We start from the raw sequence: 17,078 nt of genomic DNA on the forward strand, positions 1-17,078 counted from the left end.
ATTCAGAAGGGGCTTTGCACAATGGTGGTTAGGACAATTCTACTATATGTTCTTTGTAACTTGTAAAAAACAATTAAAAAAATTTGTTTGATATGGCAAACTTTCCATGTTCAGATAGGAAAGATAAATGATGTGTTCTTACATGTTCACCAATAATATTCTGCAATTCAAATTATTTACTATGAAAACAATTCAAATAAGTTATATTTTTATTCCTCTACAAGCACATTTTGCAGCTCTAACAAGAATATTTTAAAAACTGTGTGGGCTGATGAAGAGAGAAGATCTAGCTTACAGACATTAATATCAATTAACAGAGAAACAGAAATGTAATTATGCAGTTGCTTTGCTGACAATAATAATATTTTAATGTCAAGCGAGATTTTAGTGTTTTAAGGGAAATCTCATATTCATTTTGTTGGGGAGTTTTTTTCACTTCTAAGCCCCAGATTGTGGAACTGAGTAATGAGATAAGTATTCCACATTTCATGATTTTATAAATTAATACCTCTCTTCCATACTTAGAGTGTCAAATTTAGTATGAGAGAAGTTTAAAAATCAGAAGACAAATGAAACACCCTTCCCCCCTCCCCCCCCCCACCCCCAAAAAAAAAAAAAAAAGTCTCATCATCTGTAGAAGGAAACAGATCTAAACACAGCACTGGAGATTTTGGAGTGGGTTTGGAGTGAGTTGTTTTTTCCCAGGAGAAACATGTGCTGAGAATAAGATTATTCTCATGCAGCAGAAGAGAAAGAAGGAAGAGAAAGACAGGCATTAAATCCCACAGCTTTCCCCTCACACTCCCCCTTACAACCCCACCAGTGGGACTGGGCCTCACCTGCATTTCAGCAGCTGCCCAGGAGCAGCCCTCTCCCTGAACACGAAGCCACCTCGCCCGTGTGCAGATATCCCATACAAAACACAAAAAGTGGCAAAACGTGGCTTAAATCTGCTCCCGTCACAGGCACACACAACTCCAAGCTCAGGGAAGATAATGTCCATATGCTGGAGCCCGCCTCTCCAGGGAAATCCCTGTGCCCCCTCTCTCAGAGAGGTAAGGTAGGGGGAAGGGGTGGGAGGGGGCTTGCTCTCTCCCCCTCTGCTGATGGGGCTGTGCAAACAAGGCACAGCTCCGTAGAGGGAGAGGCAGAGCAGAGACATGGCTGCATGGCCGTGAGCCCAAGTCACATTTTCTGCCCCTACTTCAGAGGTTTTACTTACACTGGGTTTGCGCTGTGCTCTCACCAGCAGGAGCAACCCCATTCCATGCTGGAAAAGGCAACGGTGACCAGTTCCAGCAAGGGGCTAGGGTTTGAGGCCTGCTTGGAGAGGGTATACCAGCTGAGCCCTTCAAGGACAAGGGGTCACCTTTCTGGGGTCAGGATGCCAAACTTGGTTAGGCATAATCACCTCTGGTAAGGCTGAAGCCTTTCTAGACCAAAGGGAAGACAGCACCTTATTTCCTGGGTGAGTTTAAGGTAAAAAAAATACAGTCCTGAAGCCAAGTGTTCTCAAAGATAAGAAGCCAAGTAAGACCTTTCTATCCCATTTACACCTTGTCTCCTTCTTGAACATATCCTTAAGCCCATTTACAAGCAGCAAAGGAAGGTCCTGATGCCCTGGAGGCCTGTCCTTTATGATGATAGTATTCTGGGGTTTTTTTTTTTTTTTTTTGGTTGGTTGTTTTTTTTTTTGCAAAGAGCAACAAAAAATAAGGTCCTACACTGACGCCCACATGGTTTACAATGTGAATCCAGAACATATGGGAAAAAAAATGGGTCCTAAAGTTTATTGAGATCTATGGTAAACACCCATGATCCAGAGGCTTGATAACAGCTTTGCATATCTCTTGATACCCACATTAAAGCTCTGTTTCTTTAAGAGACACTGCAAATGCACTAAATACCAGGTACATCCCTACAGGCAGGGGGAAACATCATACCTGCAGTAGGAAAACAGTTCATATTAAGAAATATGAAAATCCCTTCCACTTCCTTAAAATGTGTGAGAGAAATGCTGCAAGACATTGTTCCCCCTTCTCTTGCAAAACCATGCCTGACCAATTTCCACCATCACAGCACCAGTGAATGGCTTGTTGGGAGGAGGGCAAAGCATTCCTGGCCAAAAGCAGTGGGTAGGTCTGTGCCAGATCAATGCCCTGATGCAGCATGTGGCTGGCAGCCGGCAGGAACCATCTCCCTGTGAGTCACCTACAAGACTGCAGGTGCTGGAGGCCTATGGAAAGTTGAATCCTAGCCACTAACAGCAATGTAATCATGTTGCTCACTCAGATCTCCCGCTGATAAATGCACCCAGTTACTCCTAACTGTCTCCCGTACAAAATTACACCTTCCAGAACACCTACCTCTTCAATGGATTTTAACCACACTGCAGCTGCACGAGAAAATCCATTCATCAATTATAAATCAATTGAGGAAGAAAAATCTGCAGCTCGCCTGATTGCCCTTGCTGTCCCTGCTACTCACTGATCCAGCCTGCCAGGTATTATTATTATTATTATTATTATTATTATTATTATTATTGCTATTACTCTTACTGTTATTTCAGAGGTGGGATGAATTGAACAGATAATTCCTTCCTTCACTGATAATAACTGCAGGAGTAATTCCTTAGCAGAGTGATCTTCCCTCTGGTGGGAAAGGGAGAGAAAGGAAGACTGAAAGAGAGAAAGAGACAGTTTGTGTTCCACAAGAGGCCATAGAAGTAGGGTGGGCCAGATGCAACCGCAGTCCCTGGCTGCAGCACTCCCACTCTGACTGCAGGAGACTTCTTTAAATAGGTAACTAGTCCATGAGAAGGAGCTCTGCTCCTCCTCTCCTGTTTACGCTGTCAGTTCCCGGCCCGCTCATTCCAGGAAAAAATTTGCATTATGCAACGCTGCTTTTTACAAGTAAAGCGTTTGCAAAAGTTTACTTCAGAGGGAAGGGCTTGTTGTTCGACGACGAAAAAAATGTAACTGTCTGGACAAGGGGAAGCAAACACAGGCTGGAAATGTTAAAAAGGCTGGAAAGGACTTCAGGAAGTTTTATCCATTCTCTGATAAACACAGCTGCATTAATGATCATTAGGAATGAAGAGGGGGGAACGCTATATAAAAGTCTGAAAAATTATTAAAATAAAATAATTAATAATAATAATAACAATAATAATAATAATAATAATGCGGGGTAGGGGGATTTTTTTACCCTTCCCTGCTGAAGCAGTCTTGTAGATATTTTTCTATTGTATTAAATTAATCACTCTAAATACAACAGTATGCTAGTATTTCTGGAACTAAACGAGTAGCAGGACAACTGGATATTTTACTCTTTTTTTTGGTGTTGAGTGTTCCGAGGTGACTAAATTTGCCTTGTTGAGCCTTGTCAAATCCTGACTTAATCATGTAAACTTCTGTGTAAGCAAAATAGACGAAACTTCAAAGGGTCAAAAACCCTTTAGGGATTTGTGAGGAGACGCCAGCAATAGATCCTAATCTGCCTCCAGAATCCTGGCTGTATTTGTCCAAGAAACTGGTACCAGCAAACTCTCGAAGGTAGAGATAGTGGGTTGATTCAGCCTTTATCCCCTTAGAGAGTATTGGCTTTGTGAGGCTCTAGGCAGCGCTTCAACGCCAGGGGATCTTGCCCAAACCCTCTAAAAATGAAGTACAGGAGTAATTTGAGATAATGACTTTGTAACAGGCTTGGGCAGACCTTGGACAGAAGAAGTGAGAGATGTTATCACCCCAGCATTCCTCTTAAAATGCAGTTTTTCCCCCTGCTTATTCCCAGTTAGTCAAAGCTACATTAACATTCCATCCAGGGCTGCTAAACAGAATCTTAATTAGTCCTGATACTCTTGTGCAAGGGGTTTATTCATTGCACTCTTAACTAATGGTTGCTGTCAGGGTATTTTTTTTCTTCTTTGGGTTCTTTGGGGATATCGTGTTCTTCTGCAAAGCATGACAGAAATGTAATGTGCATGCAAAAAAAAAAAAAAAAAAAAAAAAAAGAAAAGGAAAAAAACCCCTTGCAGATCTGAAATCTTGCGATTGAGGCTAACTCCAGCCTTGTCTAATGGCGAGACATTTTTAGGACTAATGAGAATAACTTCACCAACAGAAATATCCCTGCATTTTTTTTATTTAATTTCCATGGTACACGCTCTCTTGCTCTTTTTTTTTTTCCCCGTGACACAAAACAGTACATACTTGTTAGTGTTTTGAAGCAGTTCAAGCAGCTCCCACACAATTTCCAGCCCTCTGTATTTTAGCCACCCGTGGCTCAGTATTTAGCAAGAGCGTCTGCAAGTGGAGAATTACAAGTTACCAAGCGGCCCGTTGCTCCGGCAGGACCCTTCTGTCTGCATTAAATCGTGTTTATAACCCCGCTTTACAGCCATTCCTCCCTCCGCCCCTCGCCTTCACACCCGTTTCTGTTTTACACGCACACGCGTGTCTGTCCCCGCAGCGCTCCGCTCGGACTGGCTCCGCTCTCAGCAAGGGGAAGCTCAGGCGCCCGCAAGAGTTCTGCACACACCAACCATGTGAGGTGAGCATCCCTCAAGGTTCTCTGTGGCTCGGGGCTTTATCGTGACAGCGAACAGCCACGACATGCGCCACTAGAGCCAAGGAGAGGCGAAGCGGGGGTGCCTGGCCATCCGCGCTGGGCTTTTTCGTTGATCAACCGCGGCAGAAGCTGCTTTTTGCCTGTAAATCTACGTTCAGCTACACCGATCTCGGAAACAGATTTATAAGTCTATAAATTACCGTTTCTTTCTTGGGGCTTGGAGGAAAGAAATAAAGAGGAGAGGGAGAGAGCGAGAAACAGAGCCACAGAGAAAGAAAGGTGTTTCTTTAAAATAGGAGGTCCGTGTTATTTAGCTGCGGCTCACCCCTATTAAAGCCTTCTTCCCATAAGCTTGCGTAACATTGATTACTCACAAAGAGTTCACAATAACTATCATGTAGCTAAACTAATTGAGACAATCATGCTAAGTTATAGTCAGCCTAAAAGGTACCATTGATGTGGTAATGCCTATAGAAAGTCAGACATGCGACTCACTACCATTTAATTGCTCCTTTAAACCTGTTATTACAATGTTAACTGGCTTAAGTATATATCGCTCCCTTTTATTGCCTTGATGTGACAAATTAAAACATACACTCTGGAAGCGGCATTCATTTGCGGACGTAGTTGCAGGAAAAAGGGAGCCGGGCGATGTCAAACCTGTCAGGATGAATTAATTTTAAAACTTGCATTTTGCACTGCAATTCCCAGTGCAGTTTTGTTGCACTGGGAAAACATTTTCTTATATAAACGTATAACTGTTACATATAATATCATATACACTTATTCCATCTCGCTCAGAGCTGCCGTAAAACGAGGGCTAAAAAAAAAATAAATTTAAAAATAACCAAAACAACAACAACAAAAAAATAAAAACCCCCCTTTTGGCTCCGAGACCTCGCCTGACGCTAAATTAAGTAGAGGTCTAGGAAAGAGGGGAGGGAGGCAACAATGGAGCTTGTACCTCGGCTCAGCGCCACACGCCTCTGGGGAGAGGGGAGGAAGGGGAGTTTTCCGTAGTTACCTCCCCCGGGCTGCCGAGTCCCAGGCCCGGGGAGGAGGGGGTTACCCACGCCCCAAGACACAGGGCAAGGCGGCAGCCACGGTTCCTGCGGGCTGCTCTTTTGCTGCTTTTCTTCATCATGAAGCTCTGCCGAGCTCCCTCAAGGAGGAGGGGAAAAAAAAAATTAGTTCTTGCTTCCCCATCCTTAGGGCTGAGCCGGGCTGGGGATCATTTACACGCACCGGGCTGCGCCTCTGCCGCTGCGAGGAGCTGAGCCAGCCCCGCACTGCGCTTCTCCCCCTCTGTCCCCCGTGCATCCTCCGCGGGCTGGGCGGGAGCTTCTCGGGCTCCAGGTGAAACCCCTTCCCTAGAGCAATGGTGGAGGCATTAATTCCCCCAAACAAGAAATATGCAGTTTCCTTTCTTCCCTTTCCCTCTCTCCCCTCCTCCGCTCGCGGGAAGATGTCAGAGGGTTAAAATGTCCTGCTCGCCCTCTCCCTTGATCTCGGGGAGAGAGGTAAGAGTTGCTGGCACCTTTATGGGACTCAGACCTGCGGCAGCTGAGAGAAGCGTCGGCCCCCGCTAACTTTGATCGGCCTTATTCATCCCAGCTGCGCTCTATTTGTTTGTCATTTCGCCTTTTTACTCCCAGAATCGTTATTTATGGTCTGAAAAGTGAAACGCGCAGTGATTTGCCTTTACATGGACTCTTTGCAAACGGGGGGAGACACCTCCTTCTCCTCCCCTCCCCCTCCGTGCGAGGAGGGGGCTGCCAAAAGAGAGGGAAAAAGCCCTGTCTCAATCATTATCAAATCAGCTTTGAATTCATTACTCCAGAGCATTAACTAATTACCAGATCAGAGAGAAGAAAAAATAAATATCCCTTTAAATAACTGAAGGTAATTATAACCCTGTTGTTGACACTAACGATTAATAATTGATCAGAAGTTATACACAATAAATTGTCAATTTATCTCCCTATAAAAATGCACATACTTATTTTTATTTCACTTCCTAGGCATTCTTTAAGAGTCCGAGCAACAACAGTACCCACAGAGCAGCCATGAAATAGGAGGGGGGTTTTTTTTGTCCTCTGCACAAATATTCGGGAGTATTTTGAAATCCCTCGTCACGGATGACACAAGACGGAGTGGAGAAGTGACTATTTCTGCCTGCGTGCGTTCCTGCCTTTTCGAGAGCGGCTGGGCCGGGGTGACACCCCCCGCCCTTTCCTTTCAGTCCTTAAATCCCAAAAGGATCCAGGTTAACGGAGGCCACCCCCGAGTCCTAGTGGCCACGTCCCTCTGTCCCTTACTTTTTGCTCAGGGAAAAATGCAGCCGGCTCGGTCGGGATTGGATGTGCAATGGTGATATTATTGCATGAGTCACGGCTCGGGAGGGGGGGCACGGGTCCAGGCTGCGGCAGCGGGGCTGTCACTTCGGGCAGGACGCTCACAGGTAAAGCACTCCCCCAGAGCCCGCCTGCCTCCAGGTCGCTGCATGCAGCTCCGAGCTACCTGTGTGCCAGCGCGTCCCACGGACCGCGCTTTCCCGCTGTACTTTCAATAAATACTCTGCTTCAGACACGCCGAGTAATAATCAGGGATTAGATGCATGGGTGCTTTGACTATGCACTATGGATCCCTTTGTTTTTAACTTTTTTTTCTCCCCCTCGCTTTTATTTCTTTAGAAGCTGGAAACATACCTAAGTTATTAGTTACTGGATTAAAAACAAAGGGATGAACCTCACATCACTTAATGTGGAGTATTACTCTAATAACAGTTTTTTTTTTTCCATCAGTATTCAGTTCCTACAATGGAAATGCTCTTTTCGGCTACCTGGATCGTGGGAAACTTGCCTAAGTACCCGAGATACGTCTGAATGCAGAAGGCAAAAACCGACTCTTATATAAATCCTGTCTGGGGTGGCCTTTGTTTTTTGGGGGGTTTGTTTGTTTGTTTGTTTTGTGGGGGTAGGGTGGGTTTGGGGGGAGGGGTGGTTTGTTTGTTTCAAAAGTCAATAGGCAATAAAACCCTCCCGGTATTGATTACATTCCTGCTACAGTCTCTCAGACGAGCACTGAGTCTGAACTGCCTTCAAGTGAGATGTAACATGTGACAGAGCCAGAAACTTTCAGTGGTGACAGGGTTGTGTTTTTTGGGTTTTTGTTTGGTTTTTGTTTGGGGTTTTTTGTTTGTTTGTTTGGTTGGTTGGTTTTGGTTTTTTTTTCCCGTGAGGATGGACACGGAGAGGTCACCACGGAGCGGCGGGAAGCGGGTCGGGCCGAGCTGCTTCGCTCCGCTCCGGGCTGGTCCCGGGCCACTCCCGCTCCTCGCCTCGGGGCTGGGGCCCCGCCGGGTCGGGAGATGATGGATGGCCCGTTAGGGAGGCGGCTGCCGCCAGGTATGGCGGAATCAGACAGCCAACCTTACATCTTTCTTCACCTGGAAGATCACCCTTCCATCCCTCCCCAAAACCTGAAGTCCATCTCCGCGGTTAGAAAACCGTGAGGGCAATCCTTTTGTCCTTTTCGTTCTAGTGTTGGTGGGTTTTGATACTTTTGATACTTTTTTTTTTTTTTTTCCCTGCAGCCTGCCTCTCTATTATGGGGCTGGGCAAGTCCGGGGCAAATACGTCAATGAAGCGGGGAGAGAAACGCAGATGCCCATGGAGCTTTCCATTAACTTTCCCCTTAGCCGGGCCCGTTTCCTTCTAGCCACGAGCTGGTGCGCAGCAGCAGCAATTCCCGTGTCTGTCTGTCCGCCCGCTGCTGTCCTGAGCTGCGTGGTACCTCCGTCCCCATCCCTTCCCCCAGCCTCCAGCCAAACAAAGGTGGGCGACGCTTTTTTTTCCTGCTCCTAAAGGCAGTTGGTGAGCAGCTTTCCTGAAACAATAACTCTCTTATTGAGAACAAATGTTGACATTTGCAGGGAGCGAGGAAAAAAGCAGCCCAGGAAGTGTAAAGTGGAAAGCGACCCTCTTCCTATTTGACGACAGCGCCAATTCCTCCGGGATCCCACCTGAGATTAAAGCCCGAATTTCAATAAATCAGCTCTAATGAAACCTCTGGCCCCGAAGAGGGAAGGGTTTGCCTTTCCCCGCTCCGAAATGAGCACAGAAACAAGGGGCGGGGGGTGGGGAGAAGAGGGAGTAAATATAGAAAGGGGTGTGAGATTTTAATCCCAGTGGGCTCATTAGCATCGTTACGAAATAAAACCATACACAGAGTGATGTATTTTATCGTTCATCCCTCTTTCTTGCTACACTGAAATAATCACATTGTTTTTGCCAACAATCTAGCAAGGCTACACTTTCCTCCTGCTTTCAATTTTGATTACTAAATCTCAAATGATGTTGAATATGCAGTTCTCGCCCATTAGTTTCTTGTTTAAAAAAATAAATTCATATGCCAAATCATTTCAGTGGCGCCCATCTGCATCCATGAACCGTTTGTGAATTTCTCAGAGGATGAGAGAAGTCCATTGGGTTTTACATACATAGTGAACACTTGAAAGCGAGTTTTCCAAGTCTTTCTACTTTTCTTTCCAGAAAGAAATCCAGGTCTAAATACTAGCAAGGGTGGGTAAATTATGGAAATCTTTTATAAGTCTTTGGGCGTATAAACATCAAAGGAATGTCGTCAGTCTTTTTTTAATCTCTGCCACAGCTTTTGGTTTTTACCAATTGAAATGTACACTTTGTGTCCAACAGAGAGCTGGGACATATAACATGGGTGGTGGGGGCTCATGGAGTAGGAGCAAGAGTGGGGGCAAGAAAGTTCAGGTATTTCCCCTGACACAAAAATCCATCCATAAAACCTCCCTGGACTGCACAGTAAAGACGGTCGAGAATGATTATAGTAAATATTTGCAATCTACATCATATGCTAAACTGGAGGGGAAAAAATTAATTACTTCTTAGCTGTTTGGCTAATTGTGCTACACACTACATGCAGATACAATTGCATTCTACCTCGATGAAAAAGAGGATGTTACAGGAGCAAAGAAGCATCATTCCAGAAACAGCATAAGAGTATGAGTAGGCCTCCAGCTGCAAAGATCTTCACTGCATTAGATTTAGCTAGACAGAAGCCAGAGTATTCCAGGATAACGTTATTAATTTCTGCCCTTTCAGCTGAAAAACACACACGCATTTTCTCAGTCAGTTAGATGTCTTTATGGGGATAAATTACAAAGAGGGTTGAGGGGGGTGTGCAAGGGAATATGGATCATGGGAATTGTGTATATGCATTCAAGAAAAACAGCTTCCTTTCCCCCTATTTAATATAACCACAACATATTTCCGGACTCCAGACTAGAAGGGCTCTTTATCCAGTTAACCTTCCCAAGGCTGATGCCTGAAGTATCTAAGATCACTTTCAAATGCCCTTTCTAACAAGACCTGAGCAAGAGGCCACTAATTTTCACTGAACAAAAAGCCACTGGAGAGAGATCCGTTTGTCAATATCAACTGGTCCAGCAATTTCCCATCTTCAGACACATCAGCCTATCTGAGCTGGCAGATGTTTAGACAAGATTTTATAAATTGTTCAATATCAGACCATAATGAACCCCAACTGACCATTCCAAAGCAGCTAAAAGCATTCAGGATCTCCCCTGCTGGGATCTAATAATGCTCTCACGCTGGAACATTATTAATCATGGAATAAAATAGATGAGCCTCTTGAAAAATAAGTGTATGATTGATTAAAGGGCAATCTAAGAAGCTATTATTCTTGTTTTATAACCGTAAGTTATATTCACTCAATTTATCTTTTGGGGAAAATAAATGATTGTTCGTTTCTTTTCTGGAATTATATTATATGAGGATTCCCATTATTTTTCTAAAAATTAAAATGATGAGTCGGCTAATTTTATGATTCAAATCAAAGCGGATTTCCAGTGTAACTGTAAAGGTATGGTTTACCGATATAAAGAGGGAAAACCATTTAAAAAACCCCAAACAGGTATTGACTTTTAATCTTTTTTTTTCCTTTGCATATTTTAGCCAGAAGCCAAAAATAAGTAATTAGAAGTAAGCCATGGTTGATAATTTTTTTTCCCCCTAGAATAGTGAATTTAAAGAATGATAAATAAAGAGCTACTTCACACCCAGTATAAATAGTTTATAAGAAACATGCATATATTCCCATCACCCTTTCTATGCATATTCATGTATATATACAAATACGTATTTGTACGTATGAGTGTATTTAAAGCTTAAGTATAACGGAACAAGCCAGAAGGAATTAATTTATGCAAAGTATATATTTGCAACATGTTTAAATTGCTTTCTCATTTTATGATCTTAGCTCTACTGGTGAAATTACAAATTTCCTCCTTTTCCAAATAATAAATTAGTATTTTGAGGGAAATGAATGAAAAACACAACGTTGTTGCAGACTAGTCTGTTTTTATTTACAATTAGAGATATAAATTAGTAAAGAATTCTTGTTAAACAACCAAAGATTGTATAACCAGCAACGTTTCAAATAAAAACCAGGCAAAATTTATTTACAAAAAGTTCAGATTTCATTGCAATACAACTTGCATAAATTACTAGAAGCTTTATATCGTTACAAAAATAAATATCAAATTTGTTTCCACTTTGTAAGGACTCAAGTTCTCCAATCACATCTTTATTATCTCTACTGTATACATCTTTTACAAATAAATTTTACAATAAATCCTATCACACCTATCGAATAGATACCGTGGCAATGAAGTGATCAATTCAAGATATCCTGAGAAAAACAGATCTGTTTTCAAAAGTCACACATACATTGGGAAACTATACTATACCAGCAAACTCACATATGTCCAACAAAATTCTGGTTTAATAATTAGATTCTGAAGATTTAATAGTGCTCTGTGGTCTTCTTTTATACAGTGGCACCAGATGTGATCCGGATTTAGAGATTTGTTATATATATTAGCTCGGGGAGAGATGATGGCTTGCTGACTTTTTTCAAAGCAATTGTGACACCTACCTGTGGACCAAGGAAAAAACCAGATCATCCAAAAATCCTTCAATTAAACTCTAACACCATTAAACGGGGTGGGCGGGAAAGGAAGTAAAGCAAAATTCTTACTCGTCTAATTTCTTCTAACAAAAATGAAAGTTAGTTGATAAATATCGGCAAGGTGATTTTGTTGTTGTTTTTTTAGCTCTAAATAGTGGAAGTATTCAGAGTGCCTTTGCTAGCTAGGCAAAAGCCAAGTCACAGATTACCTTGCTTAAGATTCACGTCAGTTTCTTACAGTTGTCCCTTTTTATTTTAAATACGCAGTCACTGGGTGAAGCCCCACTCAATTTTAGCACTGCCACGTGAGCACAAGCACTCTGTTTTTAAATAACAATGCCTTCAAAGGTTTGGTTTTTTTTTCCTGAAGATTTCTTTCCGTAACTTTTAAGTAGTCCCTACGGCTCTGCCTTACACAAACGAAGAGTATGCAAAGTGAGGGAACTGTCTAACCTGGCTTGAAAATTAAGACAAACACGAGAAATAAATGTAGTCACATGAGGTTTCCGAAAACAGCAGAAAAAATAATATTTTACTTTGTGACCAAACTCTCAAGTAATGAAGCAAGAAATTAACGTTAAGCGAGTCTAGAACTGTGCAGCACGTCTCAGACCTGATGCCAAATGATCAGTGTAATAGAAAATGTTCTCACTTACTTGCATTGCTGTGTGATTGCACTTCTATAGGTATGGTTGTACTCCTACTGTGCAGACTTCAGTGGGATCTGTCAAAATATAACCGTCAGTTAGTCACAGGACACAGCCAGCTAACTAGATTATACAGTCTGTGTAGGTCCCAACCCTCACTGGTGCACAATTCGTAGCTGGGTCGTTTAAAAGACTAGCCAATATTTTATATTTGCCCCTATCTCGAGTAATTTTGTAGAATAAGATGACAACCATATCAGTGCAAAACTTTTTCGGAAAAAAAAACCCAAAACCCAAACAAACCAAGAAGCAACCAGTTACAAAAAATGTCACGCTCCACGTAATTTCACGTCCAAGGTCAGCAATTATCTGAACCCAAAGCTGAAAAAAACCCCGTGAGAATACTGGAAACAAAGAGAGCCAAACCAGTTTGTCAGGAAAAAAAAAATTACAGGCAATGACACCAATGCTCTCCGGATAGCTTTGTGTGTAGTTTTCCTTTTTTTAAAAAAACCCCTACTTTTCGAAGCTGCATCTGCAGCCTGTGAGACTGATCTAAAAGTCGTCTTTCACATTTCCTCTCGAGATTCTTAGGGGCAGGTACCGATACGACGGCGACACGCCGGGTTTAATCCCCAGGTCATATGAGTGCCCGTCTTCACTCTGGCAGCGGGGGCACCGAGCTCGCTGTTTATTCCAGAGAAGGTTTCAGTATTTACAGCGTGTAGGGGACGTCTACGGGTCGGGGAAAGAGGACGAGGGAGAAGAGGGAAGAAAGCGGCAGAAACAAGTCACCTACCTTTCTTAGAGTCATAGCTAGAGGGCCTGTAATGTTGTTCTAGCTGGTTAGTGATCGTTTTCAAAGAGTCACTGCTCTGTTTGTGGACAGAGCTGGCATTTAGGACAGTCTGACTTAGTCCCTCGTTCGAAGCCACTGCTGCGGAGTTGTATCTCAGGATTCCCTGGCTCTGCAGAGCGTTAAAGTTCCCATAGTTTGTATAATTGCTATAAAAAGGTGAGGTGTAATAAATATGCCTCCCCAGGAGGGAGGAGGGCGAGTAGGCAGCGCTGTGCGGGGCGGAGGCGGGGGTGGCCGAGGAGAGCGGCGCAGGCTGGCAGCCTTGGCCCAAGGTCTGACTCTTGAGGTCCGAGGTGGCGATTTCGGCCAGAGACCAGAGCTTGGGCTTGCTGGCCGGCGTCGGGGGGCCGGGGGAGGCTCGGGGCCCCAGCGCTGCCTTGCTAGCGCTGCGGGCGGCGTCGGCGTGCGGGTGGCCGAGGAGCGGGGCCTCCACGGCCGCCAGCGGCGAGGAGGTGGCGGGCTTGGCCGGCGGGTCGCGCTCCCCGCCGCCGCCGTCATCCTCCTCGATGTCCTCCTCGTCGTCGTCGTCCTCTTCCTCCTCCTCCTCGATGTCCTCGTACTTGTCTTTGCACTCCGAGCCCGACTCGCAGAGGGGGTCTCCCGCTCGGCAGGGCAGCTTCTCGCCGTCCGATTCGGCGGAGCAGGAGTGGTCCGTCAGCGAGTCGACTTGCAAGCTGATCCCTGCGGAGGCCCGCCGGGCACAGAGAGGCAGTAAGGAGGGGCGGCAAAACAGAGCGGGAGAGAAGCGAGCCCAGCCACCACCGCGCCACCGCTGCGGCCAGGCGGGCTCAAGCCATCCCGGCCTTTTCCCGCTCCGAGGAGCATCCATCCCCACGGGCTGGCTCCTCCGCCGCGCCCCCCGCACCTCCTTGCCTAGCCCCTCGCGGCGTGGCCAGCCCCCCCCCCCCCGCCCGCCTCGGCCACAGGAACTGATCGGCGACAAGCGACCGGAGCAGCCGGAGGCGACGAGACGGGACAGGTTTGGGGGTCGCTTTTGTTAAATGCCGCGCCCCCGCTCCTATCCCGCTGCCCCGGTCCCGGGGGACTCGACGGGGCGGGATGGAGCTACCCCGCCGGGGCCGCAGGCACCCCACGCCTACCTTCGTCCTCCGCGGAGGTTTCGTTGCTCTCGGGCATCTTCTCGGGACTCTCCTCCTTACTCCTCGTCCCATCGCCTTCGTCGTCGTCCTCGTCCTCGCTCTTGTTCCGCGGGGCCCAGGTCATCTTGTTCTCCTTCTTGAGCCTCCGGCGGGCGTTGGCGAACCAGGTGGAGACCTGGGTGAGGGTCATCTTGGTGATGATGGCCAGCATGATCTTCTCGCCCTTGGTGGGGTAGGGGTTCTTGCGGTGCTCCTGCAGCCAGGCCTTCAGCGTGGCCGTGGCGTCGCGGGTGGCGTTTTTCCTGTACGCGGGGTCGTTGAGCTGGTAGGGGTAGGCAGGGCTGCCGTACGGGTGGTAGCTGATGGCTCCGGTCATCCCCGTCGTATGGGCGTCGTAAGGGGAGCCCTGGACAGAACAAAACGGTGGGGTTGGCAATTTGTTATTGCTGATAGCCATTAGTGGGTTGTCAAGGCGAGATCGGCGGTTATATTTGTATTTCCCCGGGATGGTGTCTTGTATCCATATTCTATGAGGGGGAGTAGCAGCACCCAAAGGCCATTAAGTTACAATTCCCCCCCTCCTTCCTCCGCCCAGCACACAGACACAGGCACACGCGCTTAATATTGGCGATGTTTTAATCTTTCTGACTAATTTCAGCTCCTTGTAATTGAATATTTCCCAATATAATTTTTGAACCGCGTAGACATTTTAAAGGCCCTACAGGTAGCGTCTTGATATCAACATTTCTCTCAAAGGTTCAAAAGATGTTTCCTTTTTTGCTATAGAAAATACAACAAAGCCGCCACTTAGCAATTCACTGCACTAATGCATTGCAAATCCAATTTGCAAATCAGAAGATATGCACCGTTTCGAATTGTTCAAATGCGATGTAATTAGCATTTTAATTCGCTCTTTAACGTTTAAATTGCGCTTATTTAAGTCTGCATAATGCAAGAAAAGTTAAAGATATCCCTAAGAAACTCGCTAACTTTCAGCACGTCTCTGTATCCCCGCAGATCGGAGAGTCATAGGCTCAACATCGCCCAATATCCCGCACAGTTCACAACCTCGCTGCAACTTCCAGCCACTCGCCTACTGCTTCTCAACAGGAAAAACAAGAGAGACCCTCAGATCTTTTATACCACCTCGAATAAAGACTGCACGACAATTTATGCACTGTATTATGAACAGACGGAAAGCAAGTAGTTTCCCTGTCACTTTGCAGGGAGAGAGAACTGCCCCGCTGCCATCCTCTCCTAGGATATCGACAGCGGCTCCAGCCTCAAATTCCGAGCACAGGTCTTTGTGTGTACGGACTAGATATGTGTCTGACTCTCTGTGTGCATGCGTGTTTATAAAACTATATAACCATCTAGACGTGCAGTTTATTTATATAGTTTATGGTTTTATTTATATACTTTATGCACAGAACACACACAACACGCAATTGCTACTGCTCCTTAAACTAATAAGAAGAAAGTGAAATCCGAAACTGCGGCCACTACGACCATTTTGGGCTTAAGCGAAGCTCACAGATCGCAAACAGATGCTCCTTTTCATTCCCAAAATCCAGTTAAACCATTAGCACAAAACACACTGAAAGTAAATAAAACCACACGGGAATAAAGCCCCCAGCGCCTCTAAACACCGACTTAAAAGAGAGAGAGAAGAAAAATTAGGGGGGGAAAAAAAAAAAAGAAGAAGGAAAATAACCCCTCCCTTGTGCTATCACTGCGAAAAGAAAAAACTACATATTAAAAATAAATAAATAAAAAGAAAAGCCTGGGACAAACAGACACGGGAACGGGGGGAGAAGGAAAGCATCCAACCCAACCCAACTGGCCGAGACCATCCGTATTTCCTCAACCAAAGCGCCCTCCCGGCTCCTCAGACCGCGCCGAGAGTCCGGAACCCAGGCCGGCACGGCGCTTGGCTGGGACGCGAAGCGGCCCCAGCCCCGGCCCCGGCCCCGGCCCGCCGCTCTGCTCCGTTCCGCTCCGCTCCGCTCGTCCCCGGCCGGGCTGCGGGGCGGCGCGGAGCGATGCGCGGCCGGCGGCCGCAGCGCGGAGGCGGCGGCGGTGCGGGGCGCCCGCTTGTGCGGCGTGGTGTCGGGGGGCTGATGGTGAGTGTGTGAGGAGAAAGGCTGAAGATGATGAGGATGAGAATGCGGATGCTAATGAAGAAGGAGAGGGTTTCTCTTCGGTAGTTACCATATAGGAGGGGAATCCCGTGGCGGGGTCTGTGGAGTACTGGAGCGGGCTGGTGAAGCCTGTGGCCGCCGCCTGGGCGGTGAAAGCTGCCGATCCCGGGTAAGGGCTGAACGCCGATCCCGACGAAGACCTGGCCAGCTCCTCGCTCCTGGGGGCCGCCAGCGCCGACGCCCCGTACGCCGGACAGGAGTACAGAGCCAGCGAGCCGGGGGGCTGGTAGAGGTAACCCTGAGGATAGGACATGGCTTGCACTGGCGTGCACAGGAGCAGGGAGGGGGCGAGGGTGACCGGCCCTGCTGCTGCCGCTGCTCCTGGCGCTGCTTTCCTGCTCTCCCTCTCTCCCGCCCGCCCTCCCGCTCCCTCCCTCCCGCCCTCCCTCTTTCTCCCTCCCTCCCTCCTTCTCTCTCTCTCCCTCTCTCTCTCTCTCTTCCCCCCCCCCCCCCCCCCCCCGCCCCCCCGGTTGGCTCTGTGCAGTTATGTAGAGAATCAGAATTGTTATAGGCTCCCCCCCATGCGCACCCGATCAGAATAAAAACAAGCAGGAGGAAAAAAAAAAAAAAAAAAAAACAAAAAGAACCCTCCAAATGGAAAATTAGTAGGAAAGGTCAGAAATCTATCCGGGAGGGGAGAGGCATCTGGGAGAAATGGAAGTACAGAGGGTTAATA

At 46.4% G+C, this 17,078-nt stretch overlaps 1 protein-coding gene across 1 annotated transcript; it reads right to left on the reverse strand.

The window, feature by feature from the left end:
- Positions 1 to 10,974: 10,974 nt before the first annotated feature.
- On the reverse strand, positions 10,975 to 16,740 carry IRX2 (iroquois homeobox 2). The gene is made up of 5 exons (XM_038129991.1): positions 16,413 to 16,740; positions 14,202 to 14,607; positions 13,042 to 13,782; positions 12,252 to 12,319; positions 10,975 to 11,562 (listed from the first exon to the last, which is right to left on the reverse strand). The coding sequence occupies exons 1-4, from the start codon at positions 16,653 to 16,655 to the stop codon at positions 12,276 to 12,278; spliced, it is 1,434 nt and encodes a 477-aa protein (XP_037985919.1). The 5' UTR covers positions 16,656 to 16,740; the 3' UTR covers positions 10,975 to 11,562; positions 12,252 to 12,275.
- Positions 16,741 to 17,078: the final 338 nt, after the last annotated feature.

This window comes from Motacilla alba, chromosome 2, assembly GCF_015832195.1.
Source record: "Motacilla alba alba isolate MOTALB_02 chromosome 2, Motacilla_alba_V1.0_pri, whole genome shotgun sequence".
Lineage (NCBI taxonomy): Eukaryota > Metazoa > Chordata > Aves > Passeriformes > Motacillidae > Motacilla > Motacilla alba.

Excerpts from the sequence above, each read along its gene's own strand:
- IRX2 (XM_038129991.1), bottom strand. The coding sequence starts at position 16,655 with ATGTCCTATCCTCAGGGTTACCTCTACCAGCCCCCCGGCTCGCTGGCT. Across the intron at positions 13,783-14,201 it reads AACCTCCGCGGAGGACGAAG|GGATCAGCTTGCAAGTCGAC; the intron begins GTAGGCGTGGGG and ends GGGCCTCCGCAG. Across the intron at positions 12,320-13,041 it reads TAGCTATGACTCTAAGAAAG|ATCCCACTGAAGTCTGCACA; the intron begins GTAGGTGACTTG and ends ATATTTTGACAG.